Genomic DNA, 20,995 nt, shown 5'->3' with positions numbered 1-20,995 from the left:
TCGGTGGGGGGGGGGAACCTAGAGCACCCGGAAGAAACCTACGCAGGCATGGGGAGAAAATGCAGACTCCAAACAGACAATCACCCAAGGCCAGGTCCTTGGTGCTGTGAGGCACCACTGTGCTTCATGGTTTTTGATCAAGTTTTTTTTATATGTTAAGGGAGCTGACCTTGCTGGAGTGAAGCAGAAGACCAGCGATCAGAGGGGTTGCAGGGCTGGCCAGCGATCAGCAGTGCCGGGCCACTACAATTGCACCAATCTCCACACTGACAGGTCAGCACATGCGCAGTGGCCCGCTCAGTGCCAAGCTGCCGGCCTTTCCAGCAGGAATACCCCCTGATTTTCAGAGGGAATCCTAGGGCACTCTGAATCTCCTGCGCTCTTGTGCATCACAATCTGTAAATCGTGCTTAAAAAAAAAAATCGGCGAAGTTACTCCCGTTTGCATGTGAAGTAGGGACCTCTAATTTTTTTGGGAGAATCCTGGGCCTGGTTTCTTCCAGTTGTGGATGTGAACATCTATTTAAATAATTACTATGTTAATAAGATGGTTTAGGAGAAATTTCATTCCGCAGAGGTTTTTGGAGCATAGAATGCAAACCCACACTGAGCAGTTGAGAGTACATTTCAAGGGAAGAATAGATAAACAGTTGAGGTAGAGAAAATAACAGGGCTGTGATAAAAGAGCAGGGCAATAGGACTAGTTTTGAATTGATCTAGGAAAGAGTTATCCGAATAGGGGCCACCTTCTGTGCTGTAAAGTTGTGTAATCTGTACACAGACACAATATCTCACAGAATACAGCACTGCAGTAGAGGCCATTTGGCCTATTGAGTCTGCACTGACACATGAAAGGTCCTGACCTGCCTACCTAATCCCACTTGCCAGCACTTGGCCCACAGCCTTGAATATTATGACATGCCAAGTACTCACCCAGGTACTTTTTAAAAGGATGTGGGACATCCCACCTCCACCACCCTCCCAGGCAGTACATTCTACACTGTCACCACTCTCTGGGCAAAACAGTTTTTCCTCAAATCCCCCCTAAACCGCTCAGCCCTCACTTTTAACTTGCGTCCCCTTGTAGCTGACCCTTCAACTAAGGGGAACAGCTGCTCTCTAACTATCCACCCTGTCCATGGCTCTCCGATTTACTGATTTTAATATTCTGGCCTTTTCCTTCGAGTTAAAATCTGCGGAAGTTCACGTTTAAAATTAATCATGCACTATTGTGATTATGGAAGCCACTTCATTTGGCAACCAATACTTAAATGTTTGCAGCAAAAAACAAAATCAGCTTTTAGATTGATAAACTATCACATGATATGGAGATGCCGGCGTTGGACTGGGGTAAACACAGTCAGAAGTCTGACAACTCCAGGTTTAAGTCCAACCGGTTTATTTGCTATCATATAAATCGGTTGGACTTAAGCCTGGTGTTGTCAGACTTCAAACTATCACATGCCAGACTTAGTTCAACACATGCACTGTATACGCCTGTGGAAAAGTTGACCACATGTGAAAGTCAACCTTAGTTTGTCCAGGGGTCAAAACACAAAAAATTCAAAACTGAGTATAATTTTAAGAATCACATCAAAAACCCCAATTCATTACTCATTTAAAACAAGGATGCAACAAATTAACACCTCTGGCTCATGTCGGCAACTATTTCCCTCAGCTTTCCTCGGAGGGTGGGGGTGGGGGAGAAGGTGGCTTGTAAAAGCCAACTCACTTCAATACCCTTACACCCAAGCTTCAGTCCCGGGACGGGGGCCACCAATGGGGGCCACCACTGTGACATTTATCAGTATGACCCTTGCCTTCCCCCAGCCTCTAAGCAGCATTGGAACAAACACAGGCTGTAGTGCCATTGGCTCAGCCTATCTGGGAGTGGGTGGTTGAGGGGGTGGGGACTGTTCACATTGACCGAGGACATACTCTACCCATTCCTCTCTGTAACGTACCATTAGCCCAAAATAATAAAGCCCATGTTGACAGGTTGAGGCTGGAATTGGCTGAGACAGCCCAAGGCCTCACCAATCTCGCAGGAAATGGTGGACTGGGCAAGGGGGTAGTTCTTTAATAAAAAAACAGTGAGAGAGAAAGACAAACAATGAATAGTTGGTGTGGGTGCTCCTTCCCCTGTTACTGGTGGGTTACTTTGAGAGTCATGTCAAACTGTTGTATTTTAATGGAACGTGAGCTTTTGTAAACTTTGTAGTTTTTAAGTTGATGGAACAATGGTCTTTTTTTGGATTTCACTCATGATTTTCTGTGGATTTTTGTTTCATCTTTTGTGGGCCCAAATCAAGCACACATCAACCACAGAAAAACATTTGTTTAAAACTTGACAGCCTTGATCTCAAAAATGCAAATTTTACACGGGTGTTTGCAATATTCACCAGACACAGAGCTCAATTTCAATTGAAGACAATATTTAGGCCATAAAATAATTTTGTATTTCAAAAGGGAAGTGATCATGATTGATCTGATAGACTAATTGCTATTATTTCCAGATACTTTCCATCTTGTGAACCAAAGAATTAAACTTTCTTGATTATTAGTCAGAATGCTGAATATTATAATTGTCAATTTTCTTGTTCTATCCTGTGTACTGAGTGCTAGGCAAAGAGCCAACGCTTGTTCAGTTTTGCTAACACGAACCTGCCTGTATTTGTAGTTTCAGGTCAATAGCACAAACCCAAAGCTCTGCAGGCACAGACTCATCCTCTCACAGGGCTGTGCAGGTAGGAGAGGGATGAAAAGGCCAATGCCCGCTGTAATCCCGAGAAGACTAAAGCAATAGCCAAGTTTTCTGCCATCCAAATGGAATGGCAGTAAAATAAAGCCTTGCATGCTGAAAAAACAGGAAGTTATTAGCTTTGGGTATCTGGTCTCTATTGCCTGTACACCTCTGATTCTCAATATCCTGTATTTTTTATAAAATAATTTTCAAAATGATCACCCATTCAAGCATTGGGGACAGTGGGTAGAAAATAAGGAAGACCAGCTACATCCCCTCCTGCCTCATCTTTTGCACAGACACGCACTTTCTCCTTAGGCACCTCCCTTGTACCACACCACTCCCCCCACCATCCCACATAGGCACCTCCCTCATACCACCCCGCTCCCCCAACCCCACCCCGTCCCATGTCCTGTCCTTCTATTTCTTTAACTCAAATGTAATACCTCAATCTCTCAGCACGTTGAGAGAATGAGGTACTTCTCTTGGGCTTAGTGCCTGGGAACTGGGCATTCCCCACATGCACTGGGCTGGAAAAAATACGGTTCTGATCATTCATGCAGGCTCAGGCTATCGGAGTGGAAGGCAAATTGCATGCACTAGCAACCCACCCCACTTGTGGATTTTGTATGCAACGGAGAACCAATGAGCAGCTTTATACCACTTCTAAAATGTGGAATAGGTGTCAAATTTACCGCAGCCTGTGAATTCTGCAATGTTCAGTATCCCAAATAGACACTTCTCTGAATCAACTACAAAGTGCAGCTACCATTGATGAGTATTGCCTTCATTGATTTTCCCCTTGTTGTATGGTGCAGTCAGTATATCATATATATATGTAGGCACAGATTCTGAATTAAGTAAACATGTACAAGTTTCAGAGAACTCTTCAGAGAAAGGGGACTTGCTAATTTATTTCATGAAAGATGCGGCACCGAGTAAAACCATTCTAAGTAGAAGTGGGGTTTAGATCCATTTTCATGCAAGAAAGGACTTTACACTTCTGATACAAGATGATAATGAAACTAGACACCAGCAAGAATGCAGGGATGTAAAATTCAATGCTCAGTTCAACAAACCAGATAATCTCTGGTTGTCATAATTACATTGCCACTCTTAATGTGGTGTTTTACACAATGCTAGCAAGAAGGTTCACACTCAAAAAGGGCTACCTAGTTAGACAATGCCACTAGAGTGCAAGTTGAGAAGATCAGGCTGTCTTTCCGAACCTCTTCATAACTAGTCATAGAATCCTACAGTGCAGAAGGCCATTCAGCCCATCGAGTCCTATCCAACCACAATCCTGCGCATTTATTCTAGCTAGTCCACTTGACACTAAAGGGCTATTTAGCATGGCCAATCCACCTAGCACGCACATACTTGGATAATGGAAGGAAACTGCAACACCCAGGAGGAAATCCAGGCAGACACAGGGAGAATGTGCAAACTCTCACAGATAGTGACCCAAGCTGGGAATCGAACCTGGGTCCCTGGCACTGTGAGGCAGCAGTGCTAACCACTACACAGTGTCACCATGCTCCCCTCGCCCCCCCACCAAACAATGGGATAAAGATGAAAAACTGGTAATAGGTCAAATATTGGGCCTCTACATCGGGAAATAGTGTTTGCTGAGTGACAAAGACAGGTTACTTTGCTTCTAATTTTGTAGATCTGCTTTTTATTTCAACAGCTGTTGGCTTGGATATCATCTGACTGACGCTGTTTACAAGTCAGCTGAAAGAAAATGACATTTCTCTTCAAACTGACATGTAATTGTGGTTTTACTTTACAGCAAGTGATAACGGACAACACCGCTTTGGACTGTGGACAACAGGGCTGATTCAGCCCTTTCAATTTTGTTCAACCAACAATTTTGTTCAACCAATTGGATTCATATCTGATTCTTAATGAAAACCACCCTAAAAGTGAAGCCATATTCAGGCAAATCAATTAATGGGCCAACTGTATTGTGGGTATTGATTTCCAGAACTGTGAAAGCAGAAAAAAAAATTAAACATCACCCAAAGTTATACTGTCTAGTTCTGATCAAAGTTGTAAAAGTAAAGTTTAAAGTAAAGTTTATTGATTAGTCACAAGTAGGCCTATATTAACACTGCACTGAAGTTACTGTAAAACAAAATCCACAAACTGAACCATTTTACATGATGGAAAAAAGAGTTCTACGATCAACTGTGAATAATGCAGCGTTGTACAGCTATTTAATAAACTGTCAGTGACTTAAGCCAGCAACCAGTACAAGCTAAGGTGTCAGTGCAACAGCTAATCAGCAACAATATAGATTTGAGGTAAAGAATTGATTTTTTTAAAAGCATTTATTAACAAAATGGCAAAATTCATAAAAACCACAGAGTATGGCAATTGCCCAAAATTCAAATTTATGATCTTGTTTCTGTCACAAAGACCAACTAGTTTAGATCAGTGGCAAGGTGGTTAGCATTGCTGCCTCACAGCGTCAGGGACCTGGTTTCAATTACCAGCTTGGGTCGCTGACTGTATGGAGTTTGCACATTCTCCCCGTGTCTGCATGTGTTTCCTCCACGTGCTCCAGTTTCCTCCCACACTCCAAAGATGTGTGGGTTAGGTGGATTGGCCATGCTAAATTGTCCATGCTAACTTGTCCCTTAGTGTCATGGGGACGAGCTGGGATAAATGCAAAGGGTTATGGGAGATAGGCCCTGGGTGGGATTGTGGTCAGTGCAAACTCAATGAGCCGAATGGCCTCCTTCTGCATTGTAGGGTTCTGTGATTCTGTTCCAAATTTGTCCTTCAGGTTTAAAAGGGCCATCAAAAGTTGGTACTTTTCAATCAACCTTGCATTCACAGATGAAATATAAATTAGTTTATATTACCAAAGCAGAACAATGGTCAGAAAAACGTTTTTAAAAATGTCAATCTAACTTTGTTGGTGGGTCATGAGGCCTATGAAGAAAATATTAATCTTTCCCTTCTCAAATGCCAAAAGATTTGCAATGCAGCTCCAGCATTTTCGTTTAAGGCTTCCCATTTCTTTCCCTTAAATCATAGTGGGTCATGGATAAATGTTAGAGGACCAAGCCATGTAGATAAAAAAGGATTCATAGTTGAGTCTCATTACACCGAGTTAGTTAATCTCAGTTGCTGCAACAAGGACACACGTCATTTGCCTCAGTATTTTGCAAGAAGTAGGTTGGGCTGGGGGGAGAAATTACTTAACATTTAAACAGCACTGTTCAGACGTCTCAAAGCACTTTGCAGCCAATGCATACCCCTGAAGCGTAGACACTGTTGCAATGCAGGTGTTCCCTGTTACCATTGCAACGGTGCAGATGTGAGAGCTGTGGTGTGGACCTCCTGCTGAAGACATGATTAAATGTTCCCCACTGACCCTGTCTAGAAATGCTCACACACACAGATTAGACTCGGGCAAAATAAGTCACATTAGGCAAACTCTGCGCCTTTTGGGAGATAAAACAAAATTGAGGGGGTCAGGAGGAACTTGAATTTATGGAACCACTTGAAGTTTCAGATACTGGATGCAATTATCCTCACTCTTGGACTATAAACCCATTATGTACTTGGCATGTAGTTTTGATTGCAATAATATTACAGCTCACGTGTGTAATTTTCCAAGCACCATCATTATAGCACTGCGTGTTGTATCATGAATGCTACAGTCAAATTGCATTGCTTTTACTACTGAATAAAACAGAAGTTCTAATTCACAATGTACATAGAACCAAATGCTCAGGAGTTGATAAAGTAATGAAGGAAATTCTTGAACTTGTGAGCATCTTTCAGTTATATATGATCAGTGCTGCCAAGAACTGGGTCCAGATGTGGTCTGTTGGGGCTCTGTTGTCAACTACATTTTCCCGAACTGACAGTTTTGTACTTCTTCATCCTACCCCCTCCATCACTTCCCTCCCCCTATAGACCCCTGTTTGTCACACACAGAAAGCAAATACAGACATGGTTGAAACCAATTGTCTCTTTTGATTAAACTTGTCATTAAGAAAGAGGGTGGAAACTGCAAATAGCTGAGGCCTGACATAATCGCCATCCAAAACTAAGGCCAATATTCCAATTCAGTGGTGTCTGGAAGCAAGCTCCATTTTATAACACACAACATATGGGCTAGTTTTCAGATGGAAGCTTTGTCACAGGGCCCTGGAGGAACTTCTGGCAGTAGACATTACAGCATTCAAATATTCACTGATTAGGACAGCATAGTGGCACAGTGGTTAGCACTGCTGCCTCACAGTGCCAGGGACCTGGGTTCAATTCCAGCCTCGGTTCACTGTCTGTGTGGAGTTTCAACATTCCGTGTCCATGTGGGTCTCCTCCGGGTGCTCTGGTTTCCTCCCATAGTCCCAAGATGTGCAGGTTAGATTGATTGATCGTGCTAAATTGACTTTAATGTCAGGGGGATTATCAGGGTAAACATGTGGGGTTAAGGGAGTAGGGTTTGGGTAGGATTATGGTCAGTGCAGACTCAATGGACCGAATGGCCTCCTTCTGCATTTTAGGGATTCTATGATTATCTGACATTTCAGATATTAGCTAAGTACAGGTCCATGACTAACATTGTGTGTTTATGGGTCTACTAGCAATCTGTGTGAGGTCTTTGAAAAGAGTAAGACACATTACTTTAAGAACTTATGAATATTTTAAAAATAATTTCTGTAATTACATTTAATTCATCTTTTAATTTGTAATGGTTTTAGCAAAGCAAGCTGGCAGAATACTGTTTTAAAGTCCTCACACAGATGTTTGTTCTTGTCATGAACATTTGTTTATGTAATAAACATTGTCCTTTAATGCTTTCAGAGCAACAATGTGACATGCTTGCCCAAGACAAGTGCAGTCATGCAATGTGAAATTGGAAAGAAAACATATCCTCCTGCTTTTGGCTGGTTTTGTTAATTCAACTTCATTGGTCAATGAGCAGTTTATGATGACAGCGAGACTGGCCAGCCGCCAGACTTGACAGAGCATTATTCTTTCAGATCAAAGTCACTCCATGAATGAACTGCAAATACTTTTGCGTAAGTTTGCACGTATGTATTTTTTTTCAAATGCCATCCAAAACAGTAAATACAATAAGGCCAGGATGTGCTTTAATATTCAATAGGCCACATGAACCATGTCTCATAACCCTTTGGTAGCAAGTAGCCAATCATAGTTGTATTTAAATTGTGACTAAATATTAAATAAGCTTAATATCTTTGGAAAAAAACAAGATAACAATCTCATTAGATCAAGGATTAATAGTTATAAAAATGCTGAAACATTGCCTTTAATAATTCCTGAATTACTGGTGATTAAAAAACATCATTTCAATTAAACATAGAAAATAGGAGCAGGAAATGGCCATTTGGCCCTTTCAGCCTGCTCTGTCATTCATTAGTCACAGCTGATCATCCAACTCAATAACCTAATTTTGTTTTCGCCCCATAACCTTTGATCCCATTTGCCCCATGTGCTACATCTAGCTGCCTCTTGAATACATTCAATGTTTTGGCATCAACTGCTTCTTGTAGTAATGAATTCCACAGGCTCACCATTCTTTAGGTGCAGAAATGTCTCCTCACCTCCCTCTGAAATGGTCTACCCTGAATCCTCAGACTCCACTACCATCAGGAACACCCTTCCTGCAGTCACCCTGCCTAGTCCTGTTAGAGTTTTATAAGTCTCTATGGAATCCCCCCTCACTCATCTGAACTCCAGCGAAAACAATCCTAACTTAGCCAATCCCTCCTCATACATCAGTCCCACCATCCCCAAAATCAGCCTGGTAAACCTTCACTGAAGTCCCTCAAGAGCAAGAACATCCTTCCTCAGAAAAGGAAACCAAAACTGCTTTAAAATTAAAGGTGAACATCATTAAAAATGCAATGTCAATAGTTCTGGACTTTCACTCAGGCATGTTTGAGCGTAAGAAGCTTTCAAGAACGATTGCTCAGCAATTAAACAAGTCAGGAGAAGGTGTTCTTATCCTTTTGGGTGGGACAAGGTACCTGCGAGGGATCTTTGGGGGAATATGAGAGAAGAGGGATCTATGAGAGAACGAGAGAGAAGAACCAGGTAGCTTGCTTTTTGGCACTCAAGAATGTTTGTGAAATTGGGTGGACAGTTTTCCATACCACATTCAAAATAATGGCATGAAACACAGCAGGGCTGACTGTAAAAACAGGTTTTTTTTTCCAACAGATGTTATTCTTCATAATAACCACACTTACACGCACTTAATGAACAGATGAAAAGCAAAAGGGCCAATCTAGACTTCTCCCCTCTAATTTGAGAGCACATAACACCACAAAACATACCAGTGGTTTAGTCAATTGCCACTGGGCAACAGCTCAATTTGTTCTGACATACCCCATCAGCCTCCCTCCCCCTCCCTTCTGTGTTCAATATTTTACAATTAATATTGGTTTCCTGCCAAGAATGAAAAAAATATAGCTGCCATGCATCCAGATACCAAGCAGCTTGCTCTGAAGTTTCTTTACCCCTCTGTGTATACCCAGAGGAAGCCCATATATCGATTCTAAACAGGTTTTAACTCAACGGCTGAAGCTATGGAGCTTCCAAACGTGAAGTGGTTATTTCGTTTCTAAAAAAAAACTAAAAAAAAGAGAACTTAACGATGCAGGATTGCATTTGGCCGGGGGGGTGGGGTAATGGAAATAAATAAGCTTCCGAAATGTGTCCCCCTCTCTTGTTAGGGTTTGAAAGGCAACTTTTTTGTCTGGAATCTGCTCGGGCAACCGGACGGCAGGGAAACAAATGAAACACTCGCCCCAAGACTTTCCTGAGCGAAGTGATCGATTCTGTCCCAGTTTGTTAAGCAACTCGCCAACCAAATGCAACCTCGAAACATTGTATGTAACAGAAAGCAGCTCCTACCTGAGTGAAGGTGTGAGACACTCTGCCCGCCTGCTCTCTCTCTCTCTCTCTCGCTTCTTGCTGCTACTTTTGTTCCACTGCCTCCCCGCCAGTGAATGCCAGCACCGCTCCGCCTCAGCCTGCTGGGAGATGTAGTTCACCTTCCCTTCGACAACCGCTCCCCATCAAACACTAACATTTTAGTTCCATCAAACTCTTCCCCCTCTCAACAAATTGGAGCCTTCTAATCTGCGACTGACTGCTCGCCTGCTCTACACTTCACATTCCAAACGAAAGGTTTGCATTATTTAAAGCGCCCCCTCAGGACGTCCCAAGTTGCACTTTGCCACCAATTAAATACAGTATCTCGTTTTCATTGAGTGTAATCGTTGTCGAAATGAAATCTGACTCTCGCTTGTGCTGCTTTATAGTCATGACTTGTTTGCAATCTTGGAAGGCCTGTTGTGAGTAATTCACAATGCTTACGAGCTGTTTTGCTGTTGTAGGAAGTCTCACAACACCAAACGTCTCCACATCTTTGTGTTATGTTGTTTGTGCTATTGTATTAAAAGTGGCATGTTTGTTGTTTTATATCAGGTTTTATCTCTATAATTTATTATCAGGAAATGGTATTGTATTCTGGTTTGTAATTTGTAAATCTAATGTATTTTGTTTTTGTAAACTGTTTCATAAATAAAAAGATTGACTCTTGCTTGTGACGGGTCAGCGACCTTTCAGCTAAGCCTTCATTTATTCACTCTAATTTAAGGTTTCGGCTGCCAGTGATATGTCTCCAAATATATTAACCCCACCATCCCCTCCCCAACTCCCCACATCCACCACTCCCTCCCCACCTTCCCGCACTCCCTCCCCACCCACTCCCAAAGATCCCCTTCACCCAACTTCACCTCCCCCAACTCCCCACTCCCATCTCCCCTCTCCATCCCCCTAACACCCCCTGCTCACACATCCCTCCAAAGACCCACATCACCCAACTCCACTTCCACACGATCACCTTCCCCTAACTCCCACCACCCCTTTGCCATTCCCCCAACACCTCTTCCCCACCCACACCCAATCGAAGATTCCCTTCACCCAACTGCCCCACCATACTCTCCCCTAACTCCAAACATCCCTCTCTATCCCCCAATATCCCCTCCCCACCCACCACCCAAAGATCCCCATTCAGACAATTCCTCCTTCCCCACCATCCCCCTCCCCCTTATTTCCCACTCCCGCCTACCCCTCCTCTCCACCCCCCAAAGATCCCCTTTACGCATCTCCACCTCCCTCATTATCCTTTCCCCCTAATTCCCCTCTCCCACCATCCCCTCTCCATCAATAAAAGCAAAACACTGCAGATGCTGGAATTGGAAACAAAAACAGAAAATGCTGGGAAAATCTCAGCAGACCTGACATCATCTTTTAAAGTTTATTTATTCGTCACAAGTAAGGCTTATATTAACATTGCAATGAAGTTACTGTGAAAATCCCCTAGTTGCCACACTCCAGTGCCTATTCAGATCAGTGCATCTAACCCGCATATCTTTGGACTGTGGGAGGAAACTGGAGCATCCAGAGAAAACCCACAGACATGGGGAGAACATGCAAGCTCTGCACAGACAGTGACCCAAGCTGGGAATTAAACCCAGGTCCCTGGCGCTGTGAGGCAGCAATGCTAATCACTGTGCCACCATGCTGCTCTGTGGGGAGAGAATTGAGCCAACGTTTTGAGTCTAGATGACTCTTTGTCAGAGCTCTTCATTCCCTGGCTGCTCAGAGTGGATGGCAATCTTGCTGAAAATCACCTTGCATGCCACCTTCAGCAGGTGTGGCATTAGTTGCCAGTCCGAATATGGAATATCAGATGGATGTAAGTTTCCTCCAGGGAATGGGAGAATGTCTTGTGGTGTTAATGTCACTAGTCCAGTAATCCAGAGATCCAGCCTACACCCCTTGGGCATGGGTTCAAATGGCAGCTGGTGGAATTTAAATTCCATTAATTAATAATTTCAGTTAATTAATAAAATATTTGGAATTGGAAGTAATGGTGCCGTAAATGATAATTGGCTTTTGTAACATGCCATCTGATTCACTAATGACCTTTAGAGAAACTGCAGCTCTCTCCTTGTCTGCCTTACATGTTACTCCAAGAGGTTGACTTTTCACTGCCCTCTGAAATGGCTGAGCAATTCACTCAGTTCAAGGACAATGTGGGATGGACAACAAATGCCTGTGACACGTACCTCACATGACAGAATAAAAGAAAAGTTGAACATTGGAGAAACCGGAGCCCAGGTGGATGGTCACTACCACAAACTCCACTCCCTAGCCATCAATGCCATCACCTTTCTCAAACTGTATGTAACTTTGATATTCTATTTGTCCCCATGCGATCTGACCACAATGGCTTGGTCACAATCATCACCTACTACACCTCAATAATATTTCAGCTCTCTGCCCTTCCCTCAACTGTTGAAACCCTCATCCATGTTACTGTTCCCTCTGTACTCAACTGCTGCAATGCACTCCTGAATGGTCTCCCATCTTCCACTTCAAATAACTTAATTTCCTCCAAAACCTTTGCATCCTATCTCAAAGCAATTTCCATTCCTCTTTCACCTCCATGCTTTCTAGTTTACATGGCCCCTTGGCCCACCAATGCCTCAAATTTAAAATTCTCAATCTTATATTTAACATTTCTCCATGGCTTTATACCCCTGCCCCCTTCTTCTCCATCTCTGTAACTTCTGCCAACCCTCTGAGAACTTGATTTCCTTCACTGGTGCCTTCACAATCTAGGTTGTAAACTCTAGAATTTCTTCCATCCACCTCTGTCCTTAAGCCACAAGTACTATCTCCTTTGTCTCCATGTTGGGTTTTTTCTTGCAATCTGATTATATGTCATGGGATATTTGATTATGCTGGAGGTGCTATATAAATACAAGCTGTAGTTTAGAGCACATAATTAGTCAGAACTTCTTGTTAGAAATAGTTGTAGTTTTGTAAGCAACTTGGAGTATTTTATTTGAAATGTTCTATTTGATTTGTCTTGGGTTAGTCTGAGTCCAGATTTCATGAGAAAGTTCAGTCATTTGTTTCTTAATTCCAGCTTGAGTGGTTGAGAGCAGTGCACAGAAAACCATTCTGAAAATTCAGCAAAAATCCTCTAATTCTTCTTTAATGTCCTGCTAAAGCTTAACATGCAGCAAGTTTCCTACTTATTCTATTAAAGTTTATTTATTAGAGTCACTAGTAGTTACGTTAAGACTGCAACAAAGTTACTGTGAAAATATCCTAGTCACCTAGTGCCTGTTCTGGTACACTGAGGGAGAATATAGCATGGCCAATGCATCTAACCAGCATGTCTTTCGGATTGTGGGAGGAAATCAGAACACCTGGCAGAAACCCACACAGACACAGGGAGAACGTGCAGACTCTGCACAGACAGTGACCCAAGCCAGGAATCGAACCTGGGTCCCTGGCACTGGGAGGTAGCAGTGCTAACCATTGTGCCATCATGCCACTCTTTTTAGGCAGATATCAGAAAGTTTTCTGAAATTTCAATCCAGCTGCCTGTTATAAACAATTCAGATTTAAATTTTTCCTGTGCTATTTGTCAGGTTTTATAAAGCAGGAATAATGATAGCAAGGGGTGATTCTCCCAAAAAACGTGCTGAATATGTGTGAAAACTGGAGTAACTTAGTGTGACTTTCAGAATGAATCTCGCACACTTTGAGCACTGCAGAGTGCACTAGCGAAATTCACACTGAAAATCAGGGGCGGTGCCTATTCCCGCTGGAGAGGCTAGCACCAATCTGTTAGAGCAGAGACCAGCACGTGCACAGTGGCCCGTACCACTGGCCTCCTGATCGCTGGCCAGCCCCACAACCCCACATCGTTGTCCCTCCAACCCTCCCCCAGTGTCCTGACCACTGACCTCCTGGACCTTTCTAGGCCAACCTCACCTCCCCCCAGTCCACTTTGATCTCGGCACCCTGCCCCGGCAGTCCCGACCACCCCCCCTCCCCGGCAACCTCAACCCCCCCCTCCCCCACCACCACCACCACCCCACACCTCACAGTCCTGATGCCAGGCAGCCGAAACCCCCACCCCAATGGCGCAGCCCCAGACACCCCCCCCTTCCCCCCCTCACCACTGATCCTTGTGCAGAGCAGCAGCGGGAACCCCCCACCAATTGTCCCAGCCCCCAATAGGCCCTGCCCCCTCTGGCACTGCCCCCTTGGCACTGCCTGATGCCTGATGGGCCATTCCAAGGTGCTTAACTTAGGCAGTGCCAATGGGCCAGGCTGGCACCCAAGGGCATCCCCTCCCCCTTATTCCTGATCCTCTGTGGGGCCTCCATGGCCTCTGTTCTTTCCAGCGGGATCAGCTGCCAGTTTCCCCATTCATGGGGGGCTGTTGAAAGCCCCACTACTGGGAAGGGGAGGGGCTAGCAGGCCTGGAGACGTCTGTCCCGGGCCCACTAATGAGCTGTAAATACAAATTTAAAAATTGAAATCAGTTCCACACCAGAAATCGGAACTGGTGACTCCAAAAAATGTAGAGCCGGAAATGCATGAGGGCCTTGGCACCAGCAGGGAGCCTACTGACTGACCTCTGCTGATGTCGCCCAGCCCATTGTAGGACAGCGCAATGGGCTGGGAGAATCACTCCTCCTACCATTTTTAAAAACTCAGTCGCGGGATACCTGGCAAGAGTAGCACGGATTCCCTATTCTAATTCCCCTGAGCAGATGGTGGATCAGCTATTTCTTGAATACTATGGAGTGGCTTCAGGGGACAGTTAAAAGTCAACAATGTTGTTGTGGGTCTGGAATCACATGTTGACCAAACAAACCTCTTTCTCTAAAGTACATTAGTGAAGCAGATCGCAACTTTGTAGATTCATGGTCACCATCACAGATACTCGCCTTTTTAATGAAGTGCATTTAAATTCCCCAGTTGTCTTAACAGGATTTTAACTCGCATGTCTATTCCATGCCATTGGATTATTAGTACCTTAAAATAGCTGCAATGCTATTGTCTTCTTGTAAAGGTTACATTTCAACAGGCCTCTCAATACATTTGTTTACTGTGATCTATTTTTAATCAGTACACAGGAAATAATTCATACGCTCAAGCAAGTTTGCAACAAAGGCTGATTGTGTGTATCAGTTTTTAACTCAGCAAGCCATACCTCTGGGACGGATGGTTGTGCTTTCAAGGCTAAAAGACAGAATCTATACGAATGCTGTGTACTGAGACAGTTCTGCACACCCAGTCTTTCAGTTGCAGAACAAAACCTTGTCTTTGGTATTAGGTAGACCTAAAAGATTCCATAGCATTATGGAGCCTTGGCCCACATTTATCCTTAAATCAAAACAAATATATGATGGATTCTGATCCTTTGTCTGGATGCAGGATTTTGTTTTGTGCCAGTTGTCTGCTGTGCTTTCTTACAGTAAACCACTGACTACTCTTCGAAAGTATTTCATTGTCTGTGAAACCCTGAAGCCCTTTGCAATGCCTTGAGGATATGAAGGTCACTATATAAATGCAGGTTCCCTTTCCTTAACATTTCTTCAGTGTTGACAGATCTGCATCCTCAGTATAGTAAGTTGCTCCAATTGATTGCAGGTTTTGTATTGATACGTGTAGGTCATAAAAGATTTGACCAACATGCTTAGGTGATGGAAAGTTTTCAACTATTCCATATCAACATGAAGCAGAACTGGATATATTTACAGAGAACTGAAACTCGGAAATTAAATGCAAGATAAAAATAATTGCAGTGTGTTGAAGTATGTGTCCAACCTCTTTTTTTTTGTAGATAATACAATGACAAATCTATTGTTTCTGTATCAACTGTGGGTGCATTTCAGAAAAGTGTCACATGGAGAACTCAGTTAGGGAACTGTAGGAGTTCACACTGACGACAGAGAGACTTCACCAGCAATTACTTCAATTGGTCCAAATGATCCAAAGGTTAAACCCAAAGATAACCAGATATAAATGAAGACAGCAGATTCTTCAGAGAGCAAGCCATGTCATTTAATGCAGACATTTTCAACTGAGCAAGGTTTTGCAATTTTTTTTGATATTTTACGAATAAAGGGATGGCACGGCAGCACAGTGGTTAGCACTGCTGCTTCACAGTGCTAGGGACCCAGGTTCAATTCCAACCTTGGATAACTGTCTGTGTGGAGTTTGCACATTCTCCCTGTGTCTGCACGTGTTTCCTCCAGGTGCTCCGGTTTCTCGGATAAGTTTGAAAACTGAACAAGGAGAGTGGACAGGCTCCTTTTTTCTCTTTCAAGTTACTGTAGTTTTTAAAATTCATTCATAGGACATGGGCGTCGTTGACTGGCCAGGATTTATTGCCCATCTCTAGTTGCCCAAGGGCAGTTGAGAGTCAACCATATTGCTGTGGCTCTGGAGTTACATGTAGGCCACACCAAGCAAGGATGGCAGATTTCTTTCCCTAAATGACATTTGTGAACCAGATGCCTTTATCCGACAATGGTTTCATGGTAGGTTCTTAATTCCAGATATTTTTTCATTGAATTCAATTTCCACCATCTGCCGTGGCAGGATTCGAACATGGGCCCCCAAAATTTTAGCTGAGTTTCTGGAGTAATAGTCTAGCAATAATACCACTAGACCATTGCCTCCCCAAGTAAGGCACTTTAGCTGCTTAATTAACTACACCAACCCAATGGCTTTGCTTGTGCTGGGGTCATCTCTCACTCTCTCTCTCCAATGGAATTAAATCCATCTCTGAATACAGCTCTCTGAAAAACAGTTTGAATGTTCTTCGCAATATCTTCAGCAGAGAGCGAAGATGACCACTGTAACGTGTGACCTCACATCAGCACTGAGTCATAGTCCAAATAGGCCATTGTGATAATCCCTTAGAGCGGTTGGACCCTTTCCCCATCAGGGATTTCAGTACTGCAACATTTTTTGTTTCTTGAAAAGGCAAATTTGTATTTTTATAATGAAAGTGTCATTGGGGGTTTGTTTATATCCCAGTCTGACAATGAGCCAATGGCAGAAAGAGTGTCCTCTTTACTCTCTCAGGAATCAAGATAAGTATTAAAATCCACTGAAGGAGTCAGGCGATCATCAGGGTCCATTTTGATTCAGGGCATGATTTTCCACGCATGCCATCTTGTGGCATGTATCGCATTGGTGGAGGTGGCCCACCATTGGGGTTTCCCACTCTATGTACTCTCCGCCATGGGGAAATGCGCGGTGGGCGGTCGCCATCAGCCAGAGCAGACGATCCCGGCAGTGAGAATGGCTGGAAAATTCCAACCTCAGTCTTTTTAAAGGATAGTTTTTGTTTCAGAAATAAAACTTCTTTAAAGAGTCATGATATCAACATGTCTGTACAACTGTGACAATGACCGCAACTATCCTGGGCAGGAGATCTGAAAGAGACACAACTTCAAAATCCTGACCAGGTTCAAAGGTGTGTGATAACCCCCTACTATTTGCAATCTACCTGACAGTGACTTTTCACCTCATGAAAGATCAATTGTCGTCTGATGTCAGAATGAAACACTGCTGAGATGGAAAACTTTTTCACCTCAGTTTCCTGCATGCCTAAACTAAACTGACAACTATCAGCCTGCATGATCTACAGTTTGTGGGTGACTGCAGTGTCATTGCCCTCTCTGCACCAGATCTGTAAGTCAATTTTGATCTCTCAATTCTGCATAAAAGATACGGTAAGAAATCTCACAACATCTGGTTGAAGTCTAACAGGGTTACTTGGAATCACAAGCTTTCAGAGCGCTGTTCCTTCATCAGGTGAGTCCCGTGCTCTGAAAGCTCATGATTCCAAATAAACCTGTTGGACTTTAACCTGGTGTTGTGAGACTTCTTACGGTGCCCACCCCTGTCCAACGCTGGCATCTCCACATCCTGCATAAAAGAAACAGGATGTTCTCTTTGAACATTGTCATGACACAATTCATATATAAACCCATACCTGTTCAGTCATATATGGTGAAGGGAAAGACTCTGGAATATATTGAACATTTCCCAACATTAGCAGCCACCTCCGTTAAAAGACAAGCATTGGCAAAGAGTTCCAACACTGGACTAGCTATGATACCTCTGCATATCAACAAACATACTAGGTGTACAGGGCAGTTATCATCACCATACTCCTGACCTGTACTATATCGGACTGTGTATCAGAAGCAGACAACAGCACCGGATTAACTCCATCAGCAACGTCTGTGTTACAATCCTCTGCATTCAATTGAGGACAGGCAAACAAACAGTGGTGTGTTTTCTTGATGCTAATTCCACAAACTTTCAGGAAGAACACTTGCAAAGTCAACTTTGACGAACTGGATACTGACTGGATGGTGGAAAATCATCTCTCCCACCAAATCCTGATTTTTCAGCTGTGAAATGGCCAGCATTCCAGGGGAGGACAAAGAAGGTGCTTCCATCACAGCCTGAGGCTCTACTCGAACTGTGGCAGCATTTACATAATGACTGGGTGGAGCTTGCTCCCAATTATTCAAAATGGTCACAACCTATCCACCAAACTGCATCGAGCTTTAATTCCGGACCTGCATATCTTTGGGAATATGGGGGCAGTGGGATAGTGGGATCTAGGATGCAGGATTTGTTTCCCTTTCCTTTCTTTGCTGCCACTCTGCCTCAGTATTACTCAAAGCATGATGCAGTTTGGTGGATGTGGTATTTTGAATAATTGATAGCAAGCTCCTCACAGTCATTACAAAAATGCTGCTGTTCTTCAGAGTGTTTTTGAAGTGTTTTCTCTGTCCTCCCCTGGGATATTGGCCAATTCACAGTTGACAAAACAGGAATTGGCGGGGTGAGGGGGAGATAGATTTTAGCTATCTAGTTAATCAAAGCTGTCTAGTTCATCAGTGTTGACTTAGTAGGCCTTTTGCCTGAATGCTTGTTCAGTCACATGAAGGGCCCAGAAATTTGCAATCCTAAATAGATGATAAGGAAATTTGGCATGTCAGCTATGACTGTCACCAGCCACGACTCACTTTTACAGATGCACCACAGAAAGCATTCTTTCTGGTTTTATCACAGCTTGGTATGGCTCCTGCTCTGCCCAAGACCGCAAGAAACTATAAAAAGTCGTGAATGTCGCCCAATCCATCACGCACACCAGTCTGCCATCCATTGGCTCTGTCTACACTTCCCACTGCCTCAGCAAAGCAGCCAGCATAACTAAGGACCCCACACACCACGAGCATACTCTCTTCCAACTTCTTCTGCTGGGAAAAGATACAAAAATCTGAGGTCATGTACCAACCGATTCAAGAACAGGTTCTTCCCTGCTGCCTGAACTTTGCATTAAGTTGATTTTGCTCTACACCTTAGCTATGACTGTAACACTGCATTCTGCACTCTCTCCTTCCCTTCTCTATGAGTGGTATGCTTTGTACAGCGCGCAAGAAACAATGCTTTTCACTGTATGCTAATACATGTGACAATAATAAATCAAATCAAATCAAATTTCATCGTTGAATCGAGGGAAAGCCCACGAGGTCAGTAAGCAGAATTTCAGCAGAAAACTGAGGCTGTTTACCACAAGAGATTATGAAATACCCCCCTGTTGGACAAGTCAGATTTGCTGTACATCACTCAGCGAAATGTACGTCGCACAAAACGTCATAACCTGTTCCAGTGAACCACAACAGCAAAATGAGTTTTATTTTACAGAAAAGGGTAAAAATAAATATTTTATCATTGGCTGCATCTCCTCATAAATACATGAGCAAGCAGTTTTTTTTTGCACACAAAATCACAGATCTTATGGCCAAGGAACTGGGCAGCATCTGAATCAACACATCCAGAGATTGCAAAACTCCATCTGCTCAGATACTACGCCTTTCTGCGAAAACATGTTCTCTGTCTGTCAAGAAGTTTCTATTTATAAGGGCCACATGTTTTCCAGCCAAGAGTCTGGAGAAATTCCTGGCGACAATGCTGCGGTCAATTGCAGACCAATTGTGTGAATAGACCTCAATCAAGAATTTAGCCCCTATTTGCACATGCAAAAATCACACTAACTATTTCAGGCATGCATCTTGGACACCAATGGAAGAGCTGCAACCAAAATGCAGAGCGGTGCTCTTTCAGTGTAGAATAAGCAAAGCTTCCACCTGCTTTACTGGGCCTTTAGATGCATTTTTTGCCTGTAAATCTTTCTGTAAGACCCTTGTGAAAACCCACATCTTTTAGTCACCTGAATATCTCGCTCTTTGGTTTGACGGCCATTTTTTTGATTGATTGTGTCTCTGCAAGGTGATGGTCTTGGAACAATTTTCTCTATTAATAGTGCAATACAAATGTAGCTTGTTACCCTTGTTTCCTACATCGATTCTTTTCCCGCATTGTGGAAATGACAAATGTGTCTGAAGTGTTTTGAGCTTATCCGTGTGATATGGTGACACACTGAGTCAAATGCTTATAGCAGGCACATGATTTAATGATAATCTTTTAGTCCCATTGTTTCCTTTCAGCTTGCAATACATGTTATCAGTTTTGTGTGACTGTTACCTCTTCATTTAAGGAAACTGTGCGGTATCTCTGCTTCCTGTCACATGATTGGCTTGGTCTTTGACGTATGGATAACGCACAAAATGAGGATGTTTAGAGTGATGGCTGAAATGTCGCTATTAAAATGACGGTTCTGTCTGGTATACGCAAAATCTAATGGGAGCAATTGGAAAATATGGAGCAAGGGACTGTACGTTTTACAGATGTGGATTCAGGTGAGATTGATACTTATAATTTTGAACTTTGATAATCATCAGTGTGGTATTTTTGAGGTTATGATCAGGATTTATGATTCCTTCTCACTTGTTTTGCACAATCTTTCGTCTTTGTGGGCGTTAATTTAACAAAGTAACAAAACATGAACACAACATGCATTGATTTTAATTTTTTAATCCGCAAGTTGAACTTCATGTCTTATAACATTAAACAACACAAGTACTTATTTACATAAAATGTGGTCACCAGAGGCTCGACTGAAGGGAAGTATTTTCAACACTCAGTCCGAGTTGAGAGATAAGAGTCATTACTTCTTTTATTCTCGGCATCTTGTTAATTCTGCTCCTCTGGCTGTAACGGTAGCTTTTCCCTTAGCTGCAGATTTTTTCCCCGCAGAGACAATTAGGCTACTTGTTCCCAAGAAGTTACCATTCTTCAGGTTTATTTTGTTTTCTGAAATGTGGTCTGAGATACCTCACCGTGTACAACCAGTATTCCTGTTGTTGAGAGGTTGCAGCTTGTGAGGTGTTGGATGAAAGTGGCCCAGTGAGTTTTCCCTTTGTGTCAATGGGGAAAAATGGTG

At 43.1% G+C, this 20,995-nt stretch overlaps 2 protein-coding genes across 2 annotated transcripts in view; one reads left to right on the top strand and one right to left on the bottom strand.

Moving 5' to 3' along the window:
* The window catches only part of tmc6b (transmembrane channel-like 6b), a 95,642-nt gene extending 85,714 nt beyond the window's left edge, over positions 1-9,928 (bottom strand). The window contains exon 1 of the mRNA XM_080209534.1: positions 9,649-9,928. The gene's annotated coding sequence lies outside the window, so the exon portion shown is untranslated. The remainder of the gene's footprint in view (positions 1-9,648) is intronic.
* Positions 9,929-20,294: 10,366 nt separating this feature from the next.
* Positions 20,295-20,995, top strand: part of LOC145356667 (transmembrane channel-like protein 7) — a 48,133-nt gene continuing 47,432 nt past the window's right edge. The window contains 1 exon segment of the mRNA XM_080209533.1: positions 20,295-20,411. Within this exon segment, the coding sequence (XP_080065659.1) occupies positions 20,372-20,411 (40 nt within the window). The 5' untranslated portion in view covers positions 20,295-20,371.

Source organism: Carcharhinus amblyrhynchos, chromosome 21 (genome assembly GCF_965287045.1).
Source record: "Carcharhinus amblyrhynchos chromosome 21, sCarAmb.v2.hapA, whole genome shotgun sequence".
Classification (NCBI taxonomy): domain Eukaryota; kingdom Metazoa; phylum Chordata; class Chondrichthyes; order Carcharhiniformes; family Carcharhinidae; genus Carcharhinus; species Carcharhinus amblyrhynchos.
The sequence above is the reverse complement of the archived record's forward strand: the minus strand, read 5'-3'. Positions and strand labels throughout refer to the sequence as shown.